Source organism: Plecotus auritus, assembly GCF_963455305.1.
Source record: "Plecotus auritus genome assembly, chromosome: 3".
NCBI lineage: Eukaryota > Metazoa > Chordata > Mammalia > Chiroptera > Vespertilionidae > Plecotus > Plecotus auritus.
In genome coordinates, this window is record NC_137772.1 from 211,341,002 (window position 1) to 211,359,912 (window position 18,911).

The 18,911-nt window shown below is 44.5% G+C and overlaps 1 protein-coding gene across 2 annotated transcripts in view; it reads left to right on the plus strand.

The window, feature by feature from the left end:
- The first annotated feature begins 2,464 nt into the window (after positions 1 to 2,464).
- SLC17A8 (solute carrier family 17 member 8) overlaps positions 2,465 to 18,911 on the plus strand; it is a 31,044-nt gene continuing 14,597 nt past the window's right edge. The window contains exons 1-5 of one of the 2 annotated variants that reach the window (XM_080660726.1): positions 2,465 to 2,660; positions 7,050 to 7,302; positions 12,722 to 12,840; positions 14,608 to 14,722; positions 16,450 to 16,537. In XM_080660726.1, coding sequence (XP_080516852.1) covers positions 2,560 to 2,660; positions 7,050 to 7,302; positions 12,722 to 12,840; positions 14,608 to 14,722; positions 16,450 to 16,537 — 676 coding nt within the window. In that variant the 5' untranslated portion in view covers positions 2,465 to 2,559. Of the gene's footprint in view, positions 2,661 to 7,049; positions 7,303 to 10,776; positions 10,881 to 12,721; positions 12,841 to 14,607; positions 14,723 to 16,449; positions 16,538 to 18,911 lie in introns of those variants that run through there. The other variant, XM_080660727.1, reaches the window with a different exon arrangement.

The following is an 18,911-nucleotide window of genomic DNA, read 5'->3' on the forward strand; positions in this document are numbered from 1 at the left end:
CTGGAGAGCGGGCCTAAGCCGCAGTCCGGCCTCCCTCTGAGGGAGGCAACCAGGCTGGCCGATCAGGAGACGGCCCTGCCCTCCACCCCCCCTCCTTTGCCCCTCTGCCTCTGCTGGTCACTGCTGCCTCCCCCTGCCCCCCCATCACCGTCCCCTCCCTCTGCCCACTGGCACTCACCTTGGCTGGCCTGGTGCTGCCTGCTCACAGGCCCACCCCACCCTGCCTTCCCCCCTGCCAACTGGTCATTCTGCCATTCGGTCGATTTGCATATTATACTTTTATTAAGTAGGATAGCCAGAAATTGGAAACAACTTAAATGTCCATCAGCAGGTCAGTGGATAAGCACAGTGTCGTATGTCCATACAATAAAATATTCCACTGAGAAGAGAAAAAGAAGGAAGACACTGCTGATATAAGCTGCTACGTGGACAGACCTCAAAATCATTATACTAAGTGAAAGAGGCCAGACACAAGAGACCACATATTGTCTGAATCATTTATATGAAATTGCTAGAAAAGGCAACTCTATAGAGACAGAAAGTAGCTGGATGGTCGCCTGGGGCAGTGTGGGGGATGGGAGCCAGGATTAATAATGAATATGAGGATTTCATTAGAATGATGGAAATGTCCTATCTGCTTTGTGCTTTATGGTGATGCTTGCACAACTTGGTCAATTTATTAAAAACCAATTGTTCACTTGAAAAGGGTGAAGTCCATGATATATAAAATATACCTCATTAAAGTCAGAGGAGGTAGTTGGGGAGGGGAGGGGTGGAGAGGGAGGAGAGGGGAGAACGGAGAATATGGGAGTAAGAAAGACAGCAGAGTTGGCTGGAGCCAGGCTGTTTGGATCTGAAACCTGGCAAGTCTAACCTCTCTTAGCTCTAGTTTCCTGTCAGTAAAGTTGGGGAAAATAAATTACTAACCACAAAGCAGTGTTAGGAGGATCATGACAATACACAAAGAGTGCTTATTAACCCAGAGTTTGGGCCAGAGAGCTCAATAAATATTGGCCATAATAATAATAGTTATTATTGGTAGTAGTATTTAATCTACCAAGCATCCAGCTCTGGTTTAGATCAGTTTAATTCAAATCTTGGAGAAGGGTTGGACCGTGGCACGCAGAGGGCAGCAGCTGGTCCTGTGGAAATGTCTCCTGGGGACCCTGAGACCCATAGCTTGGGGGTCGTCGGGCATGTGGAGGCCGGGGGATGGGAGCCCTGGAGCCCTGAGACAAGGCCATTTCTTCATGGCAGCGTCATTTATGGAGGCGTCATCCTGCTACCCATCCATGCGTGAGCAACGTGTGATATTTTAACCCCAATCCAGCAACGATTTATGCTACACACTACATGCCAGATCCTATGGGGCAGAGAAGGGCAAACCTTGTCCATGAGGGTTTCTAGAAGAGGTGATGCCTCGCTGAGACTTAAGAATCCCTTGACGTTACCCAGATGTGGGGTGAGGAGAGCTCCCCAGGCAGAGAGGACAGCTTGAGTGACCCCCAGGGTTGATAGGGAGCTTGCTGAATTCTGGGAAGTGCTGGTATGAAGAACGGAGTGACAGGAATCAACGCTGGGGTCCCCCATGGAGAGCCTTGTGTGCTGTGATAAAGAACTTGGGTTTATCTTGGGGATAGTGAGGACCAGGGAAGCATTCTAAGCAGGTCCAAGACCAGCTCTGGTCTCTTCAATCAGATGTGCCCAGTGGCACCACACCTTGAGAGATCCTGCTCTGTTGATGAGGAGCCAACAAAAGCCCTCCTAGATGTTGGGGGCAAGTGTTTTGCATTTAGCCTCAAGAACAAATGTTCCTGCCAGGACCACATGCAAGGACAGTGGCTGAAACACGGTCTCATGGCTCCCACGAGGGGCCTCAGAGGCATAATGTGGTGGCCGAGAGAGCCCGTCTGCAGGGCCAGATCTCGGAAAAGCAGAGGACCTGTCCATGTTTCATCCACTCCATGCTGGGTGCCTGCCAGGCGGAGAGCCCATTCATAAGCCCCAGCCGTGGGGGCAGGTATTGTGCTCGTTACTATAGCATCACCTTGGAAAGGATCACTCAGTGATCACTGCCAAGCTGGGGGAGGCGGAGGGGGATGTGGTCAGAAGCAGCAGGAGGGGCGGGAGACACACCACAGATGCTGTGGCTGGCCTTGCTAGGCTGGGAACACCTTGCGGGCTGGAGCCCACTCCGCCTCTCCAGCTGCCGCCCCAGGGAGGGAGCAAGGCTGCACTCGGCCTGAGACAGCCCCACAGCTGCTGCGGAGCTTGGAGCTTTGCAAGGGGCTGAATTCCCAACCAGACTCCCTCGGCCTGGCCTCTTTTTTTGGAGGTGTGGGGTGTGGGGTGGGGTGGGTGGGGGGTGTGGAGGGTGTTGTCTCAACTTGAAAGATCTGGGCTGTGTTTCATCTCCTTCTTGATTTTAAGAAGTTACCTGCATGAGAACTGACCTCAGACTGTTCAAGGAAAGCAGAGTGGTCCCCACGCTGGAAATGAGGGAGGATGACAGTTTCTGAGACTGACTGTTAAACGGCTCCGAGGTGTTCCCCATTCAAAATGCCTTTCAAAGCATTGGATACCTTCAAAGAAAAAATTCTGAAACCTGGGAAGGAAGGAGTGAAGAATGCCGTGGGAGATTCGTTGGGGATTTTACAAAGGTAAAGTTTTTTGAATGCAAACTTCAGGTTTATTTCTGAGCAGCTTCGCATTGCCAATGCTTAAGGGATTTTGCTTAATGTTTTTAAAGCCATATTTTTAATAAGGAGAAGGTGGGTCAGATTCGATGGCTCTGGAGCCCCTTCCAGCTCCAGCAGACTGTGCCTGGGGAGAGTAAGATGGATGCATCCAAAGTATAGGGTTCTGCTTATACAGCAGGATTAGCACTTACTGGACGTGGTGATTTATATAGCGTGTGTTTGGCATTGAATTAGGAAAGACTTAGGGAAATGACACTTCATATTAATTCTATAGGAATGAAAAATATGGTTATGCTTGGAGCTGAAATAATTTTTAAGATTTTTTTTTACTTCATTTTTTTCACTGTAAATGAAAATAAGATATTTGCAAATTGTTTAGCTTGTCTTATAAACTATATAAAGTGGCTCCTGATTGTGTAAAAGTGTAGTTATACAATAGTTTGAAGAAGGTAACTTAAGAAATTAGTATTCTTTAAAGCAGAAAGTCTCACATGATTCCAGTGGGAAATGTTAAGTACTATCATTGAGTTAAATGTTTTGGTCCAGACAAACAAACAAAAAATAAATATTTAAAAAAATTAAAAAATATTATTATTGAAAGGAGAGTTTACTATAAGTGAATAAATTGATGTGACATTTTAATTTGAGGGTTTTTTTTTTATAGACATAGTAAGTGCCTTCCTAGGTTTTTAGTGATGAATTCGTAAGCAGTCCTCATGCACAAGGTAAAATGACTCCTTAATCTCTGTGATATAAATAAACGTGAAAAATATCCTTGCTAAGATTTTTGTTTGAATGATTATTTCTAATCATGGTAAGTGAAAATGTCACCTGGTATCTCTTTTAACTTTTCTATGTTATCTCTTAAATTTAAAAACGTTAGCATGTAACTTGTCTAGGCACACTGAGGTTCATTTTACTTCTTGTATTCATAACACAGGGGCTCCTGTGGGCGTTACATTTTTTATTGTGTCACTCTTTTATATATATAAATTTCAGAGAGCAAAGGAGTGGGAGAGAGAGAGAGAAACACCAATGATGAGAGAGAATCATTGATCGGCTGCCTCCTCCAGGCTCCACACTGGGGATTGAGCCCGCAACACGGGCATGTGCCCTGCCCAGGAATCAAACTGTGACCTCCTGGTTCATAGGTGGACGCTCAACCACTGAGCCACACCAGCTGGGTTATTGTGCCACTCTTGATGAGCTTTCATAGTCAGAGAACTGGGTTGGACACTTGATTAATTTAATGAAAAACAAAAAGCTTCCAATCAGACCCCATTATCACGCATAGATGAAAACCTACTTTAGTGAAGGCATGCTAAACCTGCCAAACACAGGCCATGATTAAAATAACCCGTTCTTTTAAGAGTGTTTTGTCCTTCCTGTTGAGCCTCCCCCCGCCCCCCCCCAGTAACACCTTGTCGTGGTGATGTTCATTTGATTAAAAATGCAGACAGGATGCATGGTGGCTTCACTGGCATAGTCACCTGATGACAAAGGAATCTGACAAAGTCAGAAAGAAAAACCGTGACGTTGGACCATAGTCGCCATTTATAATCACCGGACTCTCTGTCTTGGCTTATAAAATACTTGGCAAAGAGTCCTCAGGAATTTTCTTTTCCAACTTTAAGTTTAATTGCTATTTTGAAATTCTGTTGGTTTTCTTTCTTTTTTTTTTTTTTTTCAATAAGAGACTTCTCTTCGGCGCAGGTTTTGCTGTTTCAGTAGATGAGCCACTTAAAAACCCTTTTGTTTACCAGCTGGTTTACTTAGGCATGTAACAAAATCACTAACTTCCAAGTTGTGTGACCGCAACCTAGAACCGAGGCTCTGTGTTTGGGACGCTGAACAGTTTTCTCGGAACTGAGTCCCGGAACAATCACAGTACCTGTGCTCGGGATAGAGAGTGCACTAAATGCACGCTGGATGTTAGCATTGCCCTCACAATTGTAGGATGACTTTAGCCGAAATAGAGCCAAACTCAGACCCGTTCTTTCAGTGATCCCTACAGGGGAATTATTGGCCTAGGAAGGAAACAAAGGCATTAATGGACCCGTGATGTGCGTTGATGCTCAGCTCTAGGGGTCTTTGAGCTGGGCTCCAGAATTAGGGCTCCTCCAGCGAGATCAGCTCTGCCACGCACTTGGTGTGAACCTCAAGTCTGGAAGGTAATTACATATAAAATGTTTTGCCCAGAGCCTGGCATCTAATAGTGGACATTCCCTCCCTTGTTGATTTTTCACATTAAGCAGGGGACAGAATCCAATGTAAAAAAAAAAAAAAGTCAGAAAGCAGGATTTCCTGTTGTGTAAGGAAGGGACAAGGATAAGAACATTTGGAAGTTAGAAATACCAACTTTCTAACTCAGCGCACAAGGCACATCGTAGATGTCTGTTAGTGTTGGAGGCTGAAAACATCGTCTAAGTGGAATTCGTGAGTTGCTCTTGAACCACAGAGAGTTGCTCATGGTCAAGGGCGTGGCAGGTGCACAGGGAAGTGTTTGAAGTTCCCACGTGAGGCTGATACAGTCAGGCACTGGTAGGCTTCCTTGAGAGCAGTCATTGATAAGAAGCAGCGGACCAACTTCACCAGCTAACGGTACAATGATATTTTAGAAGTGTGGGAAGAAAGATGATGCACTCACTTATTGTCCAGTATTGGAACACTTGGCATAGAAGGCATCAACTTGGGACATTAATGTCCAGAAATGGATAGACAGATTTGTCCAACGTAAATGACAATATGGGTGTCCTCTATTTATGTGTAATAAATGATAACAGCAAACATGATGGTCCAACTACTATGAGCTTATTTAATTTTAATAATGCTTTGAGGTAGAGCCAATTACAATCACAGTTTTACAGATGAGGAAGCTGAGGCACAGAGGGGTTAAGTAAGTTGCCCAAGGTCACACAGCTTATAAGTGGCAGACATGACACTATACTACCTCTCTAATGAACTGTCTTTTCTCTTCCCACTTGCTGTCTTGAAATTTAACCACTCATTTAGGTTTAGGGAGTTATTTGGGCTACAATGTAGCCAGCAACCTCTGGATCTTCAGGCAAACTCCCCAAGGGAGACTGCGGGGGATTCTGCTCTCCTTGCAAGTACTTATACTTTCCCTTTAAAGAGGTGGAACCAATACCTTCCAAGCAGGAGAAGTGGCCACCTGTGCAGGTCCAGAGGGTTCTGAGGAATTTAGGGTATTAGATGTTCAGGTGCATCTATCCCCTAACCCAGGTCTCAGATACCTTTTCATCCAGGTTCTCAGGATACCATTTCTTATCAGGATCTCAGCTTTGGTGAAAGGGACCTACCTAAGCTCAGAATTCCACCTTCCCTGGAGTTCTGCTGTTTTGTTTTTTAAAAATGAAGCTTTTGTTTTTGAATAATTTTAGACTCACAGAAAAGTTGCAGAGATAGTACAGAGATGTTCTATATACTCCTGACTTGGTTCCCACTAATGTTCACAGCTTACATTACTATGGCACATTTGTCAAAACGAAGGCGCCAACATTGATGAATTACTAATTACTCCCCACACTTTATTAAAGTTTCATTACTTTTTCCACTGATGTCATTTTTCCTGTTCCAGGATGCAACCCAGATACCACCTTGCACTTAATCGTCTTGTCCCCGTGGTCTCCCCTGATCTGGGACTGTGTCTCGGCCTATTCCTGTTCTTCATGACTTGGATGGTTCTGAGGAATACTGACGGGGTATTTTGCAGACAGTCCCTCAGTTCGGGAAATTCAGCGAAGCGCATTGTTGGAGACACAGCCTCTGGTCTTGGGCCCGCATCCCATTTCAGATGACTTTGTTTCCTCATCTATAAAATGGCAAGAGAACACCATCTACTTCGTGGGGTTGTTATGAGATTGCAATCACTTAATGCCTATCACCGGGCAACGCAGGATCCAGACCAGGGGTCCTCAAACTTTTTAAACAGGGGGCCAGTTCACTGTCCCTCAGACCGCTGGAGGGCCGGACTATAGTTTAAAAAAAAAAACTATGAACAAATTCCTATGCGCACTGCGGGCCCAGGACGAGTTGGCTGCTAAGCAGGACAGGCAGCGGTACCCGGCGGGCCGGATAAATGTCCTCCGGCCCGCGGGCCATAGTTTGAGGATGCCTGATCCAGACTATCAGTCATTTTAGCCTTTATAATTTATTTTAGTGAGAATAGTGATGATGGTAACAGCAATAACATTAAAAAATGCAGACAGGATGCATCCTACTTGTGTTTCCCTTCGCCTTTCTTGGGACCCTTTCGTCTTTGTGAATAGCACATTTTTGTTTTTCTCTATTTCTGACCTTTCTTCTCTGCCCATGCGTTTTCCACTGTAGAAAAATCGATGGGACCAACGAGGAAGCAAATGACATTGAGCTGAATGAGGAAGGAAGGCCAGTGCAGACGTCCAGGAAGAGCCCCCCGCTCTGCGACTGCCAGTGCTGTGGCGTCCCCAAGCGGTACATCATTGCCATCATGAGTGGGCTGGGATTCTGCATTTCCTTCGGGATTCGGTGCAACCTCGGAGTTGCCATCGTGGAAATGGTCAACAACAGCACCATCTACGTTGATGGAAAACCGGAAATTCAGGTCAGGGTCAGTGGACGGTGGGAGCTCTTTTGGCCGTAGTCGGCCGTGTGAAAGAAAGCACTGCACCTCATTCGCTGATGTGACAAAAAGGGAGCGGGGCTATCAGGTGCCGGGCACCATGCAAGGTGATGGGGTAGATGCTGAACATCGCAGGCTGGGCCCTGGTTCTCACAGAGACATACAAGCAAGCACTTACAATCCAGGGGTCTAGGTGCCATGTTGGAGTGTTCAGAATGGTCGGGATCATATAGGGGAGGGGACCTAGTACGAGACTTTGATATTGTGAAAGAATTCCCAGAGAAAGTGATGACTGGAGCTGAAGGATGAGGAAGAATTTGACAAAGAGGGTTTCGGTGGGGGAGAAATAGGAATCTTTGAAGAAAAGGAACATTATGTGTCCAAGTCTGTAGCGGGAGGAGAGAGAAAGAGAGAGAGAGAGAGAGAGAGAGAGAGAGAGAGAGAGAGAGAGAGAGAGAGAGAGAGAGAGGAGAGAGAGTTTAGAACTGAGACAGGAGCTCATCTTTTCTGTGTCATGCTTGGCAGCCTGGTGAAGACTTATGAGCCTTATGAACTCTTTGTCAAAATAATGTTTTAAATTCTTACAACTAAATCTAGGAGATTATAAAGGAAACTAATGTTAAAATACAGATATCAAAATCTTTGAAAATAAAATTTGATTTGCAATACAGAAACCTAGGAGCTTCTTTATGAACACACCAGATGACGAAATCTAGCCATGGGTCTAAAAATCAGTGTGCTTTCGAATTTGAACTATAAACCGTGGTTTGAGATAGTGGAAGCAATTGCCATGCAGTGTGAACATATCGCTAATTCCCACTACTAATAGAGTCACGGGTACTGAGAATACGACTGTGGTTTGTTGCCCACATTCATAATTGCAGAAAATGCCAAATTTCAGTTAGCAGTTAGTAGAAATAAAGATGCCGATTTTTCCCCATCCAGTTCACAGATCCCCATTCACAGATTACAGGGTGAGAACCCCATAGGAGAGTAGATTGGGGGTGAGCATCAGGAGATGGAGGCAGCAAGGGAAAAGGGGTCAGGTCATGTCAAGCCTGCTAAACCATGTATGGCCTCTTCTTAAAGTCACAGATGGACTTTAAGGAGAGGCCATACGTCAGATCTGTGCTCCACAACGATCACTGTTTAGCCAGTGATCAGGGGCGGGGAAGGGGGGGGGGCGCGGGGGGGGGGGGCGGTCAGATTTGACGTGAGTGGAGGCCGGAGGCCCAGTTCCAGGCTGTTGTAGTCACAAGCGAGCATGCGCTGACGTGACTTAAATAGTATTGTTTTTATGAATCACCGGAAAGTCAAAAATCTCCTTTGTTTATTTTAATTTAATTTTATTTTATCTTTATTGCTGAAAGTATTACAAATGTCTCCCCCTTTCCCCCATTGACTCCCTCCACCCTGCCCCCCAGGCCTTCACCACAGTATTGCTTATGTCCATGGGTTATGCATATATGCATATAAGTTCATTGGTTAATATCTTAAATGGGAGGCCTAAAGAATCATTGAAAAAAGATGAAAATAGATGCCCAATAGATACCCAATAAATACATGTTTCCTTGTATTGAACCCATACATTGGAATGACTGGTGGAAATCCATCCATTTGTGGAGAGGCATCTAATAGTTGTCTGGTCCCCCCGCCCCCCACAATTGGAAACACATTTAGACCAGAGTTTCCCACACTGGTGTCTGGCCAATCAGTGTTCTGTAGGCTGTGCTGTGAAGAAGGTGCTGCTGTGTGACAGGAGAGCCTTCACTGTGCTGTGTTCTATGAGGAGCTCCAGAGGGGGCCGTGGAATGTGGTGTTTCCCAGACATGATTGCAGAACGCCCTCCTTCATGCCGCCTCTATTAGCATTACCCGGACCAGTTCCTGCCAAGCACTGATTTGGGAAAAGTTGATTTCAATCCATTAAAAAGAAGTCTTTAGTTGGTCTGCAGGCTTTTTTTGAATTTTAATTGAATTTATTGGGATGACATTGGTACATTATGTTGTGTGTTCACCACCCAATGTGAATTTTCCTTCTGTTACCATTTACCCCCCATTTACCCTCTCATATCTCCCCCACCCCCTTTCCCCTCTGGTAATCATCATACTGTCCGTGTCTGTGGGTTTTCATGTTTGTTGGTTTAATCGCCTCACCTTTTTCACCCCAACCCCACTCCCCTCTGACAGCTGTCAGTCTGTTCTCTGTATCTATGAGTCTGTTTCTATGTTGTTTGTTTATTTTGTTCATTAGATTCCACACATAAGAGAAATCATATGGTACTTGTCTTTCTCTGCGTGGCTTATTTCACTTAGCATAATGCTCTCCAGGTCATCCATGCTGCCGCAAGGCCTTTTTTAAGAGATTATTCTGCTAGAAGAAAAGAGCTCCGCGGAGATTCTTCTAATTCGTCCCTTTGATGTCACAGCTAAACCTGTTCTAAAGGATATCCTTGTTTATTTTCATTGGGGGATGGGGGCAGGCAGTCGAGGTGCAGGGAGCATGTCATGCATTTTTAAAATAAAGAGTAAAGAACATTAGTGAGCTTTCAGATGTGTATCACATGCATTCTCCCGGCCTTTTGTGAGCAAGGCCAGCTAATTAAACCTTGTGTGCCGAGGCCCAGATCACAATGCAGTGCTGGTGTCCATTTGTTTGCTGCCTGAGACCATACGCCTGGAGTCCGCTGTGAGGCACACGGAAAAGGCATTTTGATAAACCCGAGCACCATTGCTGGTGTACCATGCTGGTGTGTGCTCTGTCGTTTCTATGGCTTTGCCCTCTGGAATCTTAGAGAAACTGATTAAGATCTAAAATATACTTGACGTCATTTTCGCTGGCGGTGAAAGTAGAAGTTGAGCAGCATTTCGAAGCTCTAACCAGCTCTCATCCATAGTAGGCTGTTTCTCTCTTATCCCAACAGAACAGAGCTTAGATATCAGCTCATTGTTCAACCTGATGCCAAAGCGATTCCACTAATTGTATTAATAAAGCCCTGAATGGCTGGTAATTTTGTTTGTTTGATTTTTTCTTTTAGGGAGGGAAATCTAGATATTTTGCACAGAGATCACTTTAAATCTTCATTTTCAAAAAAGCGAGAGACTTAAGCAATATGAATAGATAGGTCTTGCAAATATGTGGTGTATATTCCACTGCTGGCATAAAAGGTCATTTTAGCTGATGTGTGAATAATCATTCGCAGTTCCATAATTATGAGTTTTAAAGCGTGTGAATCTAGCATGTGGTAGGCAATAAATGACGGAAGCTTGAGAAACGGCGGTTATTTCTCATTACCCTCAGGAAAAGTCTAGACGCCTTCCCATGAATCATGAGCTCTGTAAGGTTTAGAGGATGGACTTTGGAACTGGCCAGACCCGGTTTCATACTTGACTCTTGTTTATTAGCTCTGAGGCCTTGAGCAAGTTGCCCTTGTGTCCTGGTAAGGGTTTGCTGGTTACAAAAGAATAGAAATTCAGTGAAACCGGTTTGAGTCAAAAAGGGAATTACGGGAGGCCATCGGGGATCTCATGAAAGGGGAGGGCAGAGAGCGGCGCTGCTGTGTAAGTTTGTCCGGTCTGTGCCCTGGACGGGGGGCCCAGCCTGCGGTGGGACTGAAACCCAGGCTGTTCTCCACTGTGAGGAGGAAAGGCATCTTTATGTAACTGTTTCCAAGGCATGAACAGAGGCCCCTCCAGGAAGGTAGAGTGGAGCTGGACCTCCTGGGAGCCAGGAACCCCTAGCTAACGCCTCCAGCGTGCTCACTCCTCATGGTCTCTCCTCCGCTTCTCTCTGAATCTGCTCCACCCTCTGGGCCTCTCCATGGACTGTTTTCTTGCCTTTTCTATGGTTTCTCACTGCTCTCCAAAGCTGAATTCCTTGAGCCTTGGCCTTGTCACGGAGGTGACTTACCAGTAACTGTCCCTGACTCCAGTGGGACTTGTTTCAGTTCAGTACTGTTCAACTAGAATCTCTGGGTTCAGATTGGAGAGGGAGAGGAAGAGCGAGGGAGAGGGAGAGGGAAGGAGAGAGGGAGGGAGATACAGATAGAGATAGAGATAGATAGATAGATAGATAGATAGATAGATAGGGAGAGAGAGAGATAGAGGGGGAAAATCACAGAGATAAACAGAGGCTATCTGGCTGAGTCCAGCCTTATCTGTCTCTATTCAGATGTCCATTCAGCAGGGGAGAGGCCCAGGTTGCTGAGAGGAGCGGGAGGATCCTCTTGGAAGGAGTTGGTAGTTACAGAATAGTCATGGGGACGTAAAGTACAGCTTAGGGAATATAGTCAATAATAATGTATTTCTCTGGGGCCAGCTGGAAATATTGGGGGTAAAGTATATGATTGTCTAGCCACTATGCTGTACACCTGAAACTAATACAGAATAATATTGAATGTAAACTGTAATTGAAAAAAGAAAAAGAAAAATGTGAGCAAGAAGGTAAAATTATTTGCTAACTATTTCCCTTATTGTGAAATGGGGATAAAAGACCTACTTTGTAGATCAAATTTGGTACTAACATATTAAGTACCTATATTCGTTTCCTAAGGCTGCCATAATAAATGACCGCAAACAGGGTGGCTTAAAACAAGAGAAACTGGTTCTCTCACAGTTGTGGAGACCAGAAGTCCAAGATCAAGGTGTCTGCAGGGCCGTGCTCCCTCCGAAGGCTCTAGGGGAGGATCCTTCCTGGCCTCTCCCAGCTTCTGGTGGCTCCAGGCATTCCTTGGCTCGGGGCAGCATCACTCCAGTCTCTGCCTGTCTTCACATGGCCTTTTCCTATCTGTCTCAAATCTTCCCGGGGCCTTTCTCTTATAAGGATGCTTGTCATAGGATTTAGGGCCCAGTTGGATAATCCAGGAAAACTCATCTCCAGATCCTTGACTTTATCACGCCAGCAAAACCCTTTTCCCAATAAGCATTCATAGGTTCCAGGGATTTTGTGTGTCTGCCTCTTGGGGACCATGTTTACAGCCTAACACAGTGGCTGACACAGTGCTTGACTTATGCTAATGGTTCATACTGGGGGTTATTATGATTCTAAGGGGGCTCAGATAAATGGTATATATGGTACATATGCATATATATCATAATATATGATGATATATATTTGGTATATATAATATATATGGTGTATATATATATGTACCCACATATATATCATGTATACATATGTGTAAATTCATACACAGTCTCTCACTACAAGCTGAGCTCCCTGAGAGTATGTATCTTGTTGTGATCACTGCTATATCCTAAGCACACAAGGGCCCTCCATAAATGATTATTGAATAAGCAAAAGAAAGAAGGAACTCGTGGGATTATTATGTAGGATCCTCAGTGAAAAATGGCCGGCAAGTGTTTTCTTACAAACATAACTGTATCTGATTTCTCATTTTCAGATAGCACAGTTTAACTGGGATCCAGAGACGGTGGGCTTTATCCATGGCTCTTTTTTCTGGGGTTATATTGTGACCCAAATTCCAGGTGGTTTCATTTCAAACAAGTTTGCTGCTAACAGGTAAGATGATCCGATATGACATCAGTGCTGCACAGATCCATGGCTTTGTGCTTCTACCAAGTCTGCAGAGCTGGCTCTCAATGTGGGGGTACAGAGGAGAGACAAGAGCCATTCCAACAGATGTAACTCACAGATAGCAATCCCATCTGATCCTGATCTTCAGAATCTCTTTTTATTGAATCTAATTTATCTTGCAATACTTCAAGTGATTATGTAGTAAAAAAATTTGACTCTGAGTCACTCACTTGGTGCCCTCACCTTCCCTCCTTCTCTGGGCCTCAGTTTCTGCACCTGTGAAATGGAGCATGGGTTAGATTGTGTGTGGGTTCCCTGTGACCCGTGACATTCTGTGATCCTGTGTAAATATCATCATGTACCCTGCAGGTTTTGTCATGTGAGTAGGGACTGGCCTCTAGATTGCAAGATGTCTTTAATGCCCTTGATATTCAATAGCAGGTGTTTGGACAACTAAAAGTAGCCAAGCCAGAATGAGGTGCCACGAGAAGCAGTGAATTCTGTTACTGGAGGGATTCCAGCCGGAGAGGATGGCCACTGGGAGGCGAGGGAGGGTGTATATGTACCAGAAAGGAGTGCGCTGAATGCCCCAGGCCCCTTCCAATTGTGTGTCCGGTGTGACCTCATGTACATGGATTTTGTGAAATATGCATTTTATAAAGCAGTGCTTTCCAAATTCTAAAACACAACTCTTTAGATGGTAATAAAATCAATATAATAATTTACCAGTGAGCATTTAAGAGAGAGAGAGAGAGAGAGAGAGAGAGAGAGAGAGAGAGAGAGAGAGGAGATAATTAAATAGAAGAAAACAGCATAAAATATCTTAGCTCATTGTACATTTAAGTTTTGGTTTTTAAAACTTGTTTTGGCTACATTTGTGTGTGTGAATATGTATTAGGTTTCAGTATAAAATATATTTTGTTTTATGGGTCAAGGTAAAAAAAAGTTTGAAAGTCACTATCATAGAGCCTGAATATATATAAGCAAGACTGTATTTACTTATGTTCTTGTCTAATTTGTGTCCCTTTTTATTGTCACTTACCTATTATATTCTTTTTAAAAAAGTGCTAACATATTGGCTTCTATGATCTCTGGGGTTACTGCTCACATTTCTGCCCTAAAAATAAATCATACATAATTTCTCAGCATGTAAAATGGGCTGAAGCATCGTTAACAGGTGTGAGAAAGGAAGAAACTGCTGTCTGCTTTCTTCCATGCTGGTCAAGGCAGGGAGGACAAGGCAAGTGGCGCAGGGCAGAGCGTCGGGGGCTGAGACAGGTACACAGCCTGTCTTGTGCTTGGCTGGTCCCAGGACACAGCATGCTTCTCAGATCATCTGTATCCCCTCCCGGTAACGTGAGAGCAGAATTGTGCAGCAGAAGACACCACCCAAATGTGCACACGTCGCCAGGTATTGGTCAGAATGGGTCCGCTTTGTGGAACCAAGCAGAGTGGTGGGTCTCCAGCAAGCACACCACATGCGGGTCAGTCTCCAGCATCAGGACCTCATCCAGGCAGGACGTCCTTGTAGCTAAAAACAGCCCCTGACTGGTCCGGGGACTGGAGCTTGGGAATCAAAGCAGCCCAGCAGTCTAGTTTGGGACACGCTAGACTGTAACACATCTATTTTTCTTTCTGTTAATTCCCATAGTGGTCCTCCAGGAACTGTTTTTTTTTTTTGTTGTTGTTCCTGATGTTTAATGAAAGTGCCACAACTATGAGCAGGCCTAACACAGTGTTTTGGTCCCTCAGGGTCTTTGGAGCCGCCATCTTCCTAACGTCGACCTTGAACATGTTCATTCCTTCTGCAGCCAGAGTGCATTACGGCTGCGTCATGTGTGTGAGGATTTTGCAAGGTCTAGTGGAGGTAGGAGAGTCTTCCCCTCACAGTTTTCAATGTTCTTGCTGGAGACAACATGGTCCTTTAGGAAATTCAGCTTCTGAAGGGAACTCCCTCTACTCGGTTTTCCCATCTTCCACCTTGTTTTGCTATCTCAACTCACTGGTTACGACCACCATTATGAACACTTTAATTTAAACACAATAAAGGACCATTTCATAGAGTGTAGAATTTTAGATGAGTAAGGGATGATCTTGGAGATAACCTGATCCAACCCTTTTCATTTAATAAATGATGAAACGGAAGCCCTAAACATAGCAAGGGCTCTTCCCACTGACGCAATTTAAATGGATTTATTAATAAATCTGTAAAGTTTTAAGAGTGTAGCTTATGAAGAGATTTAACTCAATGAAGGAGGTAGCATGATATAGCCAGAGGACTTGGCCAACTCCTCAAGTCTGCCATTATAGTGCAAAAGTAGCTGGAGCCAATGTTAATAAATGGGCATGGCTATGTTCCAAAAAACATAAAAACAAAGAACATCATCATAACAATTCTCTTCTTTATTAATTTAAATTCTTTATTGTTTAAAGTATTACATAAGTCTTCTTTTCCCCCATTGACCTCTCCCCAGCAGCTCCCCCCAGCACACACCCACCTCTGTGTCCATTGGTTATGCTCATACACATGCATACAAGTCCTTTGGTTGATCTCTTACCCCCTCATCTCCTCCCCACCCACCACCTTCCTTCCTAGGTTGGACAGTCCATAACAATTCTTTGAAATCACGGATATGAAGTGCTAGTTACTTATTTTCTGAAGCGTATTAGAATATATATGCCACAATTATATTAAAAAATGTAGGTTGTTGTAGCACTAGCTCCACTAGTCCTAACTCTAGTCCCACTAGAAGGATATATGCCACATTTCCAAAAATACTGGTATGACAGGAAGAACATGATATTGCAGCCATGAAGACTAGAGTCTACTTACTTAATGGCTCTGAGCCTCAGGTTCTATATCTTGAAATGAGAAGATGTACTAGGTGATTATGGAAGTCCTTTTTTTCTTTCTTTCTTTCTTTCTTTTTTTTTTTTTTAAGATTTGAGAGTAATCAAACATCATAGGTGGTAGTTAAAGCCATAGAAAAGTAGTTTCTTTCTTTTTTTTTTTAAGGAGACTTATTTTAAAAATTGATTTGAGAAAGAGAGAGAGAGAGATTGATTTGTTGTTCCACTTATGCATTCGTTGGCTCTTTCTTGTATGTGCCCTGATGGGGATCAACCTGCAATCTTGGTATATTGGGGACGATGCTCTAACCAACTGAGCTACCTGCCCAGGGCTCAGAAGTCCTTTCCTCCCTCCCTCCCTCCCTCCCTCCTTCCCTCCCTCCCTCCCTCTCTCCCTCCCTCCCTCCCTCTCTCTCTCTCTCTCTCTCTCTCTTTCTTTCTTTCTTTCTTTCTTTCTTTCTTTCTTTCTTTCTTTCTTTCTTTCTAAAAGAAGTCCCTTTCTATAGTGATATTCTGTATAATATGAAATACAAAGACCTCCTCCCCCATTCTCCACCATGCTGACCTTTGAATTGGTATTCAGATCTATGCTGTCAGTCAAAGTAGCTGACACATGCTATTTGGTGTCTATGAATTGGGCTTTTACATTGTAGCCATTATTAAAGAATCAGGGTCCATATTTTAAAGACAAACAGAAACTGGAGTCAAATCAAATAAATAATCTATTTTCAACCATTTTGCCAGGGTGTGACCTACCCAGCTTGCCACGGGATGTGGAGTAAGTGGGCGCCACCTTTGGAGAGAAGCCGACTGGCCACCACCTCTTTTTGTGGTAAGTGTATTAGGATCATAAGTTTCTTCTAGGTATCAATCAACACAGTTGTGAAATATATATTTTTTTAAAATTTGTTTTTATCAGAGGAGGGACCAGGAAGACAAAAATGCCTTAGGTGGCAAAAGTCACAATGGAGCCTGGGCAGAATTAGGATCAGAATTTAGGTCAGTCTAGTTTTTTAAGATAACGTGCCTTTCCTAACGGAAGCTAACCTGAGCTTATGCTAAAGGAGAAATAAAGCTTCCTCTTTATTTCTGTGAATATTTGTATTTCTCCCTCATTCTTCCTCCTTACCTACTTTAATCATCATCATCGTCATCATCCCTGGCAGTCAGTGTGACATACTCACCAATGTGCTCAATTTGGAACTGCATGCACCGCTGAGATGTCCTGTCATCTTTAGCGACTCTCGTCTTCAGAAACCACTTCTGTCCTCTTGTTTGCAGTCCAAGATAATTTCTACTCACACTACTGACCTTATACTAACTCTAGAAGAATGTATTGCCCCAGCCAATCCTGTGAACTGTCAGATCCTGGACCTGATTTTCCCGGGATGGTTTTGCATTTTGATTTGATTTGCCAACAAAACAAGTATGACTGGTGCCACTCCTCATGCTCAGTGTCTTTCAGAAGTGGTTTGACTCTCAAAGGAAGTGCCTGATCAAAGTCACAGGCTTTATTACATTTCCAGCTGAGGTGTGGCCTTGGTTTCAAGAACAGCCAAGGCAAAATGCCATTAGAAGGAGACCCAGGCTTGGGGTCTAAAAGGTTCTTACACTTAAAAAATATTGAAGTTAGAAGGGACTTTAGAAAACATCTAATTGCAGCCATTGTTTTAGAGAGGAAACAAAGGGTGAGGGAGGAGAAAATATAAATTCTTACAACTAGTGAGGACAGAACTGGGGACCCTCCCACCCCCAATGCAGCCATTCCCCACTCTCCACTCCATTCAGCAAGCATTCGAGGGCTCCTCTGTCCTCTGTGGTGAGTGCACTGATGGGTTGTGGCATAGCCAGCTCCCCAGGCAATAAGGGTGAAGTGCCTATTGGGGTGTGCTAGGGGCTGTGGGTGAGTGTGAGAGGAGCTTACATGCAGCCATGTCCGGAAGGATGAGGAAGAGTTTGTTTAGTAGACAGGGAAGAAGGACAGCTTCAAGTTGTAAAATTCCTTGGATGAAAGAATGCTTCTTAGTATGAAGAATTATAGGGCATTTCTGAGTGGGGGAGGCAGGCCTGAATTATTAAGTAGCTCAGGGTAAAGGCTTTGGATTCAGACAGACTTGGGTTGCTGTCACTCACACCTGTGTAAACTCTTGCAACCTACCTCCCCTCCTCCAGCCTTAGTTTTCTTCTTGTAAAATGGGGGTGATATGGGTACCACCGTTGTCGGGTTGAAAAGAGGGTTAAATAAAATCACGGGTCCAGAATACTGAGCACCTCCCTGGGCACACAGACAGCACCCAATGCATGTCAGTTGCTGGTCATCCCCTGTCTCTCCCTGTCCAGGCATTTCTCTGCATCAGCTAAACAGGAGCCTCCACCCCCACTCCCAGGGTACTGGGCCTTCTCCACACACACAGCGGAGCTGGGTGCAGCTCTTTCTGGGATGCCCAGGAATGCTTCCCTTATTGCTCTGAGGAAGTCTGAGGCAAAAGAAAAACGTGTGCCGTCATTCTGTACGTGACAAAGGAGTTTTAGTTGGTGTTAATGCAGCACTAACTGTAACTTACCAAACATCTCCACATACATGGTTCATGTTCTCCCCAAGTCAGCCGCGTGATGTAGAGATTTCTCCCATCTTCTGTCCGAGGAAAATGGTTCAGGGGGATGGAGAGACCTCTTCAGGGCCATGATGTCCAGATCTGGGATTCGGGGTTGGGCCTTTCACAACCAGCCTGGCCCAGCTTGGAAAGATGGGATTTTATCTCCTCCTCCTAAACCCCCATTGCCTGAAGGTCTTCCTCAGCATTGCCCTCTGGGATACAGAATTGCCTTTTGCTGCTCACTTTTTCTTAATATGTCAACTGATGTTTTTTCATTCACAACCCAGAGGGAATTTCAGATAGCTAATTCTTTTATTCAGTTAATATCTATTGGGAGTTTGCAGGGCTCATGTTTCTCCAGCAGACGTTAGGGAGCTGCAGGAGATAGCGGAGGCCAGGTCATTGCCTCTGCCCTCATTATCTTGTCTAGACAAGATAAACATCCACACACAGGTAAGTATTTACCAGGTGAAGTGTTTACAGAGTAAGAAATAAACCTAAAAATGTACTCATCCAGGAGGTGGGTGGAGACAACATCCATGCCGGTCATCCTGCCATTAAACTGTTTCCTGATTAAAAAAAAATTAAGACTATAAAACAGCATGATCC